This window comes from Sinocyclocheilus rhinocerous, unplaced genomic scaffold (assembly GCF_001515625.1).
Source record: "Sinocyclocheilus rhinocerous isolate Xijiao unplaced genomic scaffold, SAMN03320098_v1.1 scaffold196, whole genome shotgun sequence".
Classification (NCBI taxonomy): domain Eukaryota; kingdom Metazoa; phylum Chordata; class Actinopteri; order Cypriniformes; family Cyprinidae; genus Sinocyclocheilus; species Sinocyclocheilus rhinocerous.
In genome coordinates, this window is record NW_015633546.1 from 900,031 (window position 1) to 913,035 (window position 13,005).

General features: G+C 38.1%; 1 protein-coding gene across 3 annotated transcripts in view; it reads left to right on the forward strand.

Annotated features, from left to right (window-relative positions):
* The window catches only part of LOC107744434 (EMI domain-containing protein 1-like), a 65,681-nt gene that overhangs the window by 50,381 nt on the left and 2,295 nt on the right, over positions 1 to 13,005 (forward strand). Inside the window, exons 7-16 of one of the 3 annotated variants that reach the window (XM_016558082.1) lie at positions 55 to 99; positions 358 to 456; positions 3,813 to 3,896; positions 6,455 to 6,544; positions 7,808 to 7,860; positions 7,941 to 8,003; positions 8,088 to 8,132; positions 8,203 to 8,247; positions 8,425 to 8,436; positions 11,559 to 11,643. In XM_016558082.1, coding sequence (XP_016413568.1) covers positions 55 to 99; positions 358 to 456; positions 3,813 to 3,896; positions 6,455 to 6,544; positions 7,808 to 7,860; positions 7,941 to 8,003; positions 8,088 to 8,132; positions 8,203 to 8,247; positions 8,425 to 8,436; positions 11,559 to 11,643 — 621 coding nt within the window. Of the gene's footprint in view, positions 1 to 54; positions 100 to 357; positions 457 to 3,812; positions 3,897 to 6,454; positions 6,545 to 7,807; positions 7,861 to 7,940; positions 8,004 to 8,087; positions 8,133 to 8,202; positions 8,248 to 8,424; positions 8,437 to 8,486; positions 10,339 to 11,558; positions 11,644 to 13,005 lie in introns of those variants that run through there. The other 2 variants (XM_016558084.1, XM_016558083.1) reach the window with 2 other exon arrangements.

The following is a 13,005-nucleotide window of genomic DNA, read 5'->3' on the forward strand; positions in this document are numbered from 1 at the left end:
TGAAGAATCCTTATACTTCCTGTACAACGGTAAATTTACGTGTGTTTGTCCCAGGTCCACAGGGCGAGAGAGGCCGGGATGGCTTACCCGGTAAAGAAGGTAAGTTGCAATCTAAAATACACACATTCACACTTCTGCACTAAACTAATTTCACAAATTTTACTGCCAAAATATATACTGCCAAAATATCTCTTTAAACAGTTACAATATTTTCAAAATCTTATTTTGTGTTCTGCAGAAGTATGGTTTGAAACGAAATGAGGGTGAATAAATCACGGCAAAATTTACATTCTCACTCTGAGAGGGGAAAAAGAAGAGCACTAATTTGTACATTACATATGTTCTCTGTCTCTGTAGGTAAACCAGGGTCTCGAGGTCTGCCAGGACCCAAAGGTGATGCGGGCAGCAGAGGTCCATCTGGGGCTCCAGGGTCTAAAGGAACAGCTGGTCCTCCAGGTACTTTGAACAAATCAAGCCCACCACACTATCGCAAGATTCTGAGCTCTAAATCACTCTGTGACTCAAGACAAACGTCGTGGCAGACTAGCTATGTCCTCTTAACACATCTCATGTTGCTGAGCACTTAAAGGACTAATTCACCCAAAAACGAGAATTTACTGAAAATTCACTCACCCTTAGGCCCTCCAAGCTGTAGATGAGTGTTTCCTCATCGAAACATATTTGGAGAAATTTAGCAATGCATCACTTGCTCACAAATGGAACCTCTGCAGTGAATGGGTGCCGTCAGAATGAGAGTTCAAACAGCTGATGAAAAACATTACAGTAATCCGCATGACTCCAGTTCATCAATTAACATCTTGTGAAGTGAAAAGCTGCATGTTTATAAGAAACAAAACCACCATTAAACTGACAAAAACATCATTAAAACCAACTTCAAACTGTTGTTTCCAGCTAAAATATGAGCCCCTATCCATTATATTTCTTTATCCAGTGGAAAAGTAATCTGAATCAGGAAATAATTATGCACAGATAAAGCACCAATAACAAGTATGTACAAAACTGTTGTAAACAAATTATGTCAGTGGATTTTGATGTGAGAGGTAGAACATGGGAAGAACACTGGACTTTTTTTTCACTGGAGGAAGCGTTATTATCAATTACCAGCAGTTATTTTTGCTAGAAGTGATGGTTAAAGTTAAAATGCCTTGATGATGTATTTGTTAATTACAAACATGCAGCTTTTCACTTCACAAGACATTAATTGATGGACTGGAGTCACATGGATTACTTCTGGATTATAGTGATGTTTTCATCAGCTGTTTAGACTCCCATTCTGACGGCACCCATTCACTGCAGAGGATGCAAGTGATGTAATGCTAAATTTCTCCCAATCTGTTTCGATGAAGAAACAAACTCATCTACATCTTGGATGGCCTGAGGGTGGGTACATTTTCTGCAAATTTTAACTTTTGGGTGAACTATTCATTTTTGCTTTCATCTTTGTCTTAGACTCCCAAAAGTTGTCTTCATACATCAGTTTACATAATTGTATCCTCTAACAACAGAGCACTGTTTTCTTGTGGAGGGCTGACCTGTGACTTTTGACCTGTGAATTTAGTTATAATATCTGAAACATGGCCACAGGTATGAAGGGTCTTTTACCAGAGCCATGACTGACTGACAGGGGCTTCAAATGACCTTAGGTCTTTACCCAGGCTCCTCAGCCATATGAATCCAATCTAAATTGAACATGAAATATGTATACAATACTTGCTTCTTATTTCTTCCATATGTTTGCCATTGTATTGTTTTTCTTGGATTTGCCTTTTTCTTTACGCCTTCATGTCATGCACAATGAACTGTATCTGATTGCTGTATTCTCTCCAGATAGGTATGTTTACATAAAGCAAAGTAGATCTATAGGAAAACGACGTCATGGTATATAGGTAGCTGACACGGAGTGTTACAAGCTGTACTTCATCTAAAGCTTTTTGAAATTCTATAATTATTTTATATGCAGTTTTACGACTTTATATTAACTGAGGGATTGCATAGACATTTGTATGTTTAATTATTTGTACTTATAAAATTTCATTTATCACACTGCAGGACTATTAAAATGAGCTAGTTAAGCTAAAAAGTGATTCTAAAAATGATTTAAATGATATAAATCAAATAAATGACATATAAATTGTACATTCATATCAATTTAACCTAAAATCTTGAGGAAATGGGAGCAATCCCAACAGAGCAATATTATTGGTGGTACAATGATACAGTGCTAGTATGAGAAAGATAATTACTGAATACCATATTCATAGACATTCATTAAATTGTATTTACGTGAAAGAGCAAAATGCATTTTAATCATGATAAATGATTTTTTGTTTTTTTAAAAATGCATAAACATGACAATGCCATACTTATTTGTAAGTGAAGGATGGTATGGGCAAATTCAGTGATCAGATTCTTTTGTGTCTGAGTCAGTAGAAAACCGGTCCATGCACTTCCTGTTAAAGGGAAACAGGACATCCTCTTTACAATGATGCTCTTATACAGACACACAATGAACTGTTATTCACTCAATTAGCATTCCATAAAGCAGCAGACTCCACATGACTTGTGCTGTGACACTTCTCTAAGAATTAATTTTGTCCATTGGTAAGGCTGTTTATTTACACATGCTGTTGGCATTGTTTCAGTGACCAATTCTCTGTAGGCATTATGCAAATCAAGCAACAGAGATAATAATAAGTCCAATTTACATAGAAAGGAGGTATGTTTGTCTCATGGAATAGCCCTACTTCAGTACATTTAGCACCTGTTTAAGCTGGATTGTGGGTGGTTAGTGAATAATAAGAAACCGGTTTTTACACTGCAAGAGTGACACAGTTGTTTAGTGAATTTGGCCCTCGGAAAATGAAAACTGGAAACTCATATTAAAGGAATTTTATCCTACTTCTCATCTATCCTCTTTTCCAAATAACTTTCGTAAACATTTTGTCAAACACCTAAAGGAGAGACTGATGAGAAATTGGGTGATAAGTACCCAGGGATGTCAGAAGAGAGGAAAAAGAAAAGAAGGGACAGGAACAGAGAAAAAAACACAGACAGGCAGATGAAACTCTTGTTCTGTTTGTTTTGCAATCACACTCCCACACCATGACGTAGCTTTTCTTTCCTTCATTTTGTTCCCGCTTAATCAAAACTAACAGGCAACAAGGAACCAGCTGGAGGGATCTTATGTAGATGCACATGTTCTCACACACACACACACACACACACACACACACACACACATCCAGACAGAGAGCTGTATGAATCAATCAGCGCAGTCACTGGCCAGCTTTTAATATATTACACACCAGAGTCGCTAATATGCTCCGGCATTTAGCAGTGTTTATTTGAGTTTTCCCAGCTCTCCATGTTCGAGCCCAGCACATGGCCATTATGAACCCCCTCCTGTTAATTACAGCCCACACACACAGTAACACACAAATACACACCACTCTCCTGCCCCTCTTATTAACCTGTTTCCTAGAACAGCCATGTATCGAAACCAAATACCTCATTCCACCTCAATCTGCGCTCTCTCTTACTTTCTCTCCTTCTCTTTAGGATGTTAAACATCCCGTAACTTCCTTGGAATCCTTTTATCATATACTGTAGCTGCTCAACATAGTGTGCAAAAAACACTCTATACGTTCTCCTGTTTCCTGTTAGCTTTCTGTTGAATAGGACAAGAGTGCCTTATAATTGACTACTCGGGGGAAAGATAGCTTGAAAGGTAGCACTTTGTGGTTTTTTTTTAGTTGAGCTTTCTCATACTTTTTTTTTTGCTTTCTCCTCAGGTCCTCAGGGACCACCGGGCCTCCCAGGAGAGAGGGGCCTCCCTGGGCCACCCGGACCACCAGCCCCTGTACCTGAACAAGATGGTATGATTACTAATCATTTAAGGAGCTTAAATTATAATGTACAATCATCCAGTCATTATCACAAAATAAAAACCAGAACCCAGGGTGATAAAGTCTTGTATCATCCTAAAGGGGTTTATTTTGCAATATTGACTGACTGATTGTGCTTTTCTACACTTACTACACCAACGTTCAAAGGTTTGGGGTCAGAAAGATGTTTATTTTATTTATTTTTAAAGAAATTAATACTTTTATGCGGCAAGAATGCATTAAATTGATAAGAAGTGGCCATAAATCCATTTATAATATTACAAAAAATGCGGTTCTCTTCATCAAAGAGGCCTGAAAAAATGTAGCATCTCAACTGTTTTCTACATTGATTTTTTGACCAAATAAATGCAGCTTTGGTGAGCATAAGAGACTTCTTACACCCATGAAAAAATCGTTCCGACACAAGTTTGAGCAGTATACAAACGTTTGAGTTCGGTAAGATTTATTAATTTTTCATTCTTTATTGTTTATTGTTTGTGTTCTACTCTTCTTGTATTGTTCTATAATCATCTTCGTCTTCCTTGGACTATATGTGATAATCCTATTTTCGTGGCTGCTTATCAAATAACAAAATAAATGGACATGAAACGTTGCTTTAAATTGAAATTATTTTGTTATGTAAAAAGAAACAGACCACGGTGCATGTGATAGAAGAAATGTAGGAAATCATTTCTCTGTAAAGGCAGTCAGTTATAGAGTTTTGTGGTCATTATACAACAATATTTAACCACAGAATGCCACAATTGACCAATCAGAATCAAGTATCCTGGCGAGCTGTTACATTTGCCCGCTTTGCTGTTTTTGGACCCCGTTCTCACTTGCTCTCTCTGTCTGCCTGGCTTCAGGAACTGTGTATGCTGCACTCTCCCATGTGGATTTTTCACACCTTTAGAATCGAGTTGTGAGGGAAATTGCTGTAGTGCAGAACCAGATGGATGCATGTGGACACACACACACACACACACACACACACACACACGTTGTAGTCAGTTGCTTTCAATATGGAATAGGTTCATCTGTGAGTGCAGTGCAGGCCAGTTCTGCAAGTCTACACCTCATTAGTAGCCAGTCATGGGACGGTCAGTTCAAATTCATCTACGTTTTACACTGATACTTCCTGATTGTGCAATGGGAAGCTTCAAATGAGTCCCAAATTAATGTCAATAGAAAAAGAGGAATGGATTAAGGAATTAGTCTAACTTAGGGGCATCTCTTCTCTCATTCCCCGCCGTTGATTAAAATGGCAGGTTTCAGGAGGTAACTCAGGCTAGACTCAATAGTCACATGCTGGGAAAAAGGCCTGTCTGTCTGCTGCTGATGTCACTCAACCACTTCCAGATGTGCACAGCCAAAACAGCAGGGTAGAGCAGGAGAAGTGTGTGTATGTGTGCTGTCTTGAGACTTACACTCAGTTAAACTATAAGCGCGAGGGAGTGTTTTAGAATAGAAGCAATAATATTTTAGTGTGTGTGTCGTCACTCTCGAAGAGTACTGATCTGTGTAGAGGACTGACTCTTCACCTCAGCTCAGTTTTATATCTGCTCTCTGTTGAAGGGGACACAGGCCAGACCTCATAAAGTTTGAGAATTTTAAATTTAGGGGCCTTAGAACTTTATAACACAGTTAAGGCTGTTATTCCCATGATCCTACCTTCAAAGTAATCAGGACAATTAAAGGGTCTGCAAGGGGCTTCCATAGACAAACACTGTCTTTATTGGAGTTTCCTGTCTGGGTCTGAGCTCAGGGATGACCTGCAGCCATTGAGACTACAGCAGCAAACTCACCTGCTGGGAGGAGACAGACGGACAGACAGACAGAGAGGGAGATGGGAATCTGCCATTGTAATTTCAAAGCCTTTCCTCTGTGAGAACATTGCCAGCAGTTACAAAACCAATCAGAGGAGACCAGACAACACATCTATTATGTCTACTGTGAGTAGAGTAGCAACAGTAAATTTCAGAGTACTTTAATGGCATGATTGTGATACAGTACATACAGTATTTCCAAAGCACCAATGCACACGACAAAAGCAGTGACAAAAAATAAGAGAAAATGTATTATTACAAACATAAGGTGCCAGTAAAATATATAAACAAATAGGAATTCAGCAATAAAAAAGAGACAAACATTTTTGGCATGTTTCTATAGTATGTTTTTATTGGTTAATATTATAAATGTATAAAATATATGCTTTGATTTTCAGGATTTCAGGGTAAAAAAGGGGAAAATTACAGACCACACAAGAGAAAGGGACAAAGAAAACCATTAGGCTGTGATACAAAAGAAAACCGCTGGCTTGTATTTTTATGTCCTTTTTGTGATTTAATTCACTTTTCGTGACAGAAAATAAAAAGCCAGCACATCAAAATGCCACAACCACTGTTATAATTTATGGTGTGCTAATATTTTACAACCTGCTACAAATGATTCACTGTTTATTCTTGTCTAAACAGCACCGTCTACAGGCAAGTAGCCATAATGACACTTTGCTTAAGATCCTGGACATCAATTTTTATTTTTCGTTACAGGCCTGAAAAAAGACAGTCTGCTTCATAACAACTTCCCCGACCTCCGAGTGACCCCTTCAAATGGACCACCAGGTCCGCCTGGACCCACCGGTCAGTGAATCAGAATTATTCTCTTCTTGTTTGTTTTTATGTTTATTTGCTAGCTTTTTACAGTATTTTTCACTATTGGACATTTATACCATGGATAATTACTCAATTTAAACTAAGCTTTTGAAAGCCTGATTTGAAAACAAAGAATAAAAATCTGATGAATTTATGCCACATGCTCACTGAATGTTATATGTGATTATATGAAGGTAATTTAAGACATTTAAGTAATTTTATTGATACAAATATTTACTAAAAATTCAGTTGAATTTATATTAAATCGGCATAGTATGTACAGAACCTTAGTGAATCTGCCTTAATTTCATCGTGCAGTTTTTTTCCCCTGTTAATGTTTCAACTTGAATTAAAATTTCAGCCATTAGTTCTTGTGCTACTTTTCCACACACTGCAAATGGGATATTGAAACATCACACAGCAAAAATGCCACTAAACTCAAAGTTACCTCATTATTTGTGGCCTGTCTTCAATTACTTTGCAGTGCGATTATTACAATGAATTTTACTCTAGATAAAATATGATATATATAAAATATTTGTGTGTGATGAGATTTTAATGTTTTATTCTGGCTCTGGACACAAACCCAGTCTCCTTTTTCTTCTTTGAAGTGATTTTTTTCTTTAGAACTGCCATCTCTTTAATGCAGAAAAGCATTCTAAAAGCTTTAGCGCAAGCAACCATCTTTAACATGAATACCACTATTTGCATGGCATCTCAGCAGGTATGAAAACAATGAGCCATTCTCCGATACGTCACTAAATTTCAGCTTTTGCAGCTCAACGTCAGACTTTTGTTTTGTCTGAATTAATTATCAATTTTATCATAGACATTTCAAAGACAAAGCCTTTAATTGTTAAATAATGCTTGCTGGTTGATACATTTCACCTCGAAGTTCCTGTATAATTTCAGACCATTATATATCCATAACTTCTTTATTGAGTTACTTTTAATTATCAGCTGTTTTATGTTAAAAGATGGTTTCCCATAGCAGCATCCATCAGGTATATTTAAACTCAAATGTGATATTTGAATTGTAGGAACTTGTTTCAGCAGGTTAACAAATGAAAGTAAGCCTGAAACAGTTTGATTTGGTCCAAATGGACAGTTTTAATCATTATTCTATCATTTGAGTATCACGCTGGACATCATAATGTTTTCCATATGTTGTTTCGAGCTGCATCATGAAACAGTCGGTGCAATGCCATAACGTCAGATCATGAAGGGTTTATTCAGATGTGTCTTTTGCAGGTTCTCCAGGACCGATAGGACCCAGTGGACCACCAGGCCCTATGGGACAAACTGTAAGTTAAAGACTATTTCTTATGTGAGCGTGTGAATATGTGTGTGTACTAATCACATCATCTTTTTTGCATGTATTCAGGGAAAGCCAGGAGCTCCTGGTTTGCAAGGCCCTGTGGGGCCAAAAGGCGAACGAGGCGAAAGAGTGAGTGCACAAGCATAAACCTACCCAGAGTGCAACACTGCCTGAACATACTGTGCAGTTCTCACCCTTAATTTACCTCCACAGGGACCTCTTGGATATCCAGGAGAGAGAGGGTTCAAAGGAGAGCCGGTAAGTCTCCTGAAACCGTACAGTAACTTTGTATAAGAAATAGATCATTACTGACACTTTTTCTTCCTAGGGAGCACCAGGACCTAAAGGAGAGCCAGGGGAGAAAGGTCTTCCGGTAAGACAAGCCCAACAGGAGTCCTGTTAGTTGCACATTCACTCCCTTTGCACGAGAGAGCGTGGGAGAGAAATGATCAGACCCTGAGCACACGAGTGCAGGGAAAATGTTTAAATGCATTGATTTTAATGCAGCAACAATCTCTTTCCTTATACCTGCTTATCGTTGTTGTTCTAGAGCGAATTGAACGTAAGAGATTTTGACATTTGCCATGATGTTTTTGTTGTTCTTGGTTTTAGGTTTTCATTGCTCATCCTTCCAACCATCTGTGTTTTAACATCAACAATCACGTTAAATCCATCAGTGGCGTTTTCATCTTGATAAATGGGTGCAGACTGATTTTCATATTTTCAATTTGTGAAAAATATAAGCCAAATTAAAGAACGAATGAAAATTCCACTGAAAGGATTTGCTCCACAAACGCTGTTCATTGCTTACTTACAGTACTCACTGTTAGCACATTATATGTCTTGGTTTTGTGTGCACTGGTATTGTTTCCATATGTTTTTGAACAAGAGGTTGCACTTTATGGCTGATCTGTGACCGGTTTTTGGCGTCTCACTGTCTAAAGGGCAGTTCTGAACTAGTCTCATGTTAGCATACAAGGGCATAATCTATTCAGAGTGTGCAGTGATGTTGTTAATGTTGTTGATTTTGATTGGTTGGTGGTTGGGGCTGTCTCTGAGTGTTTCCCCTGTCCTCGAAAGCTGATTCCTTTTCGTTACTGTCTCCATGGCTGCCTTTCACAGCCACCAGTCTCTTAGCTACCAACTCTGGCATATACCCAACACACAGAGAAGTTAAATCTTTGCTTTGTCATGCTGTTACGGCAAAGAAGAAACGTTGTACTATTGATATAACCTTTGTGTGTACACCATTGTAAATTGATTAATCTGGGTATTCCAGCAACCAAACCGCTGGGTCAAAACCGTAGGGGGGCAGAAATAAGAACAAACATCTTTGCAAGACGCTGTGCGGTGTGTGTTGTGTATATGCTGCATTTTAGCATTTGCAGGGATTTGGTGTGTGGATGGACGTGTGGATGGATACAGCTATCCCTCAGTGTCCCACAGTGCATTGCTGCATGATCCCATCTCATTGTGGTGCTTGTGATCTTCCTTTTGCCTCCTCAACTTACATCTAACCATTCAATTTTGAGTTCCGTAGCGCTGAGCGATTACTAGTCAAACAAATGTTCTGTTTAATTGCATTACGTTATCATACTCGATCTATTGTGAAAGGCTTGAAAAGCCTCTTAGTTCATAGCAAATTGATGTATGGTTTTCTGCATGGCCTGCCGAACCCAGAAGATTTGTGTTATTAATCATAAGACACAGATAATTTCATTAAATCCTATAGGTGTAGCTTCTCTGCTGTATGTAGACTCCTTAGAGATGTATATATAACATGTATAAAGACCATACAATTATTTGAAGATTAATCTCTTCACATTTATCAACGTGAGGCCAAGCACTCATATAATACAGTGGAGAAAGATTCTGGACCATAGCCATACTTGCATCCCTTAATGAATATGGTATTTGTTTGGGAAGAAATTATATTATATATTGTTTGCTGTTTTATTTGGCTAGATGAACTACCTCATGCTCTCACAGGCACTAACTTTTACATAAGCCTTACATACATAACTCTTTCCTGAGTTCATCAATAATACCGTTTTTCTAACGTGTGCTTGAGCTTGGGACTGTTGTGTAGAATGTATGTTATGTGACTAGTTTCTTTACACTGTTCAAGAAATGCCTACCAAAGCCACACAAGCAAGTATTTCAGCAGATTGTTTTGTAAAAGGGCACAAAGGTTTTCCGTTAGATTTGTTTTTGATGTCCACATATACTGATTCTTTGTAGGGCTGGGTAAAAATATTGATTTTCCTATTAATATTTCAGTAATGTAATTACGATGGAAGGTTGTCTGTCAGTCTTTCCTGCACTGCTTTTCAACAATACTCAGCACCATGACAAAAGCAGTCAGAGTATTTTACCACTTAAGTATGATTAAAGAACAAATGACTTTTATGCGCTGAATACTTTGTGAATCAAAAATGTACCGCATATCTCACGAACCAATTCTTTTTAATGAATCACAAACATACAACTCGATCAGTGTAGTCTGATTTACAGACAAATGACTCCTATGAGCCGGTTCTTTATAATTAATCAAAAACGTGCATGGTGATCAGTTTATCCCCGTTGCTGAAAGGAATGACTCATTTGAGCCGGTTCTTTTCATAAATAGTTCAAAAAGACATGTTACTAGTTTGAATCATGAGAGAGAATTTCTTGAATGCAGATTGAGTGAAATATCAAACCAAGAGTTTGAGAATCAGATTTGAACTGAACCGGGAAATCTTTATTGATACCCAACTAAAATTCCATGAATTTATAATCCCATTTATAATCCCAAAAAAACAGCATATGATGGTTAGGAATGTTTTGAGCATGGCAGCTGGTCCTGAGCTGGTTATAAGCTGGTTATGAACTGGTCCTGAGCAGGAGCTAGTTGCTTAGAACCAGTTTAGAACCAGCACATGACCAGCTTAAACCAGCTCAGGACCAGTTTAAACCAGCTCATGACCAATTAAGGGCAAGCTTAAACCAGCTCAGGACAAGCTTAAACCAGCTGCCATGCTTCAAAACATACATAACCAGCATATGCTTTTTTTTTCTTTCAACAGGGATAGTCAGAATTCATCAGGCATTTAATATGTATCGTATGAAAATGATTAACTGGCTCTGATTGGACACCAGTATTTGATAGACATGTCTTCAATTTGAGCTAATTATGGTGGCTTTGGTGTAAGAGCATCTTTTACCTTGAGATGAGCAGACTAAAGACTAAAGAAATGTGTACATAGTCAACTAAGTACAAGTATTGTCCTGATGACTCTAACATCTCTTTAGTTTAAAGGAAGCTGCTCACCTCTTGGTCTTTCAGTAACATAGTCTTGAGTGTACTGGGAATGTTAAATGCATGTTTAAATCTAAAATGATTGAACATTTGGTCTTGATTTGCTCTAAGGAGCCTTTGGCCTGGACTCAGAAAAAATGCATGCTCTTTAGTCAAGACTTACGGCATGGCCACATTAGAAAAGAATGAGAAAAGACAGGCAGAGCTAAATCTGATGTGTAGTTAACTGGAGTTCTGTAGTGAATGGAGCTGAGAACTTAACCTGCTAACTACGGTAATGGATTGAGATTAATGTAATTGATTAACAGAATGACTATGCATCTTGGCGAGCGCTTTTGTTTGGCTTGTGCCCAATACCTTGACGGCTGTATCTATCTCCACAGGGGGATGGGATACACCAAATCCGCGAGGCCCTGAAGATCTTAGCCGAGAGGGTTTTAATCCTCGAGACTATGATCGGTATCCATGGTGAGTAGGAGGTCAGAAGTAGATTTAGGTCCATTTTAAAGGACTTAGGACCAGGGGTCAGAGATTTCAGTGCATCTTTTACCCCACAACATCTTTGGAAAGCCAGTGAAGAGCAAAGTGTGGCGGAGGACAGGGGCCAAGTACTCAACCTGCCATCCACAAGCCCAACCCCCCACCATGCTTGTCAAAAACTCTTGATCTTTGATAGGACTTTAATTTGAAGAAGTTCCAAGACTTGCAGGCTGACTTAGAGCTGCTGGCTCGCAGGGTGCAGCTGCTGGAGGCGATCATCTGGCCAGGTAATGCCCGCCTTCCCTCGTCTAGCGAGTCAATCTACTGCCATCTCCTGACCAGTTAGAAGATCAGCACACAGGAAGGATTATATGAATCCAAAAAAAGACTCCATCCAGGGCCAGACTCCGGCAGTGTTTCCCAGTTACTACCTCTCATAAAGTTGATATGCAACCACTAGGTATTTAGTAGATGCTTTCCCATCCATAGTGACTTACAGTAGGCTACATTTACTATGGAGATAAAGCTGCTGCAACAACCCGGTTTCAGTGCCTCCCTCAAGCATGCAGTGTGATGATGGGAACCGCAGTAAATCACCCCAGTAATTCATGAATCACCCCTTCTGAAGTTAGAAACCAACATCCCTTGAATTACGAGTAAATATTTTACCCACTTCTTCCTGTGATTGGAGACCCAGCATTACCCACCAAAACACAGCCATACCACAGGGCTCCAGACTCAGAAATCACTAGGTTGAAATTAGCTACTAAAAGACAGCACTTAGGAGCCAAATGAATTCTTATTTGTCAAATTTCGGAATTGCTTGATAAAGACGCTTGCTCAGACGTTGTATAAACCAGGGTGTTCTAGTGATCATGATTGTATTTGTGCCATATATTAATGCATTTTGTAAGAATGTTTATTCCTGTTCGGGAAAAATAAAATATTATGTTGATTGTCTTACATTCCCATACAGAGTTTACCATACAGTTGATTAAAACTTTTAAATGCACCTAATATTTAAAAAATAATAATAATTTGTAGAGTATAATTTATTAATTTATATTAACAATAAGAAGTATTTAGTTTTTATCAAGGTTTTCTTTACAGTCAATTCTGCCTCACAGATGGACCTTACTGTGCTAAACAATAATCAGTAATACTTTTAAAAATATATAAAATAAATATTTTTTTTAGAATATAATTTATTAATTTATACAGCAAATCTCTGTTTTGAGGCTTCATCTAAACTACAATGATCTCTAATTATTTGCATATGAACAACCAGTCATTAAATAGACTGATTTAAGTCTGACATATTCCAAATCTGAAAAAAAAAAAAAAAAAAAA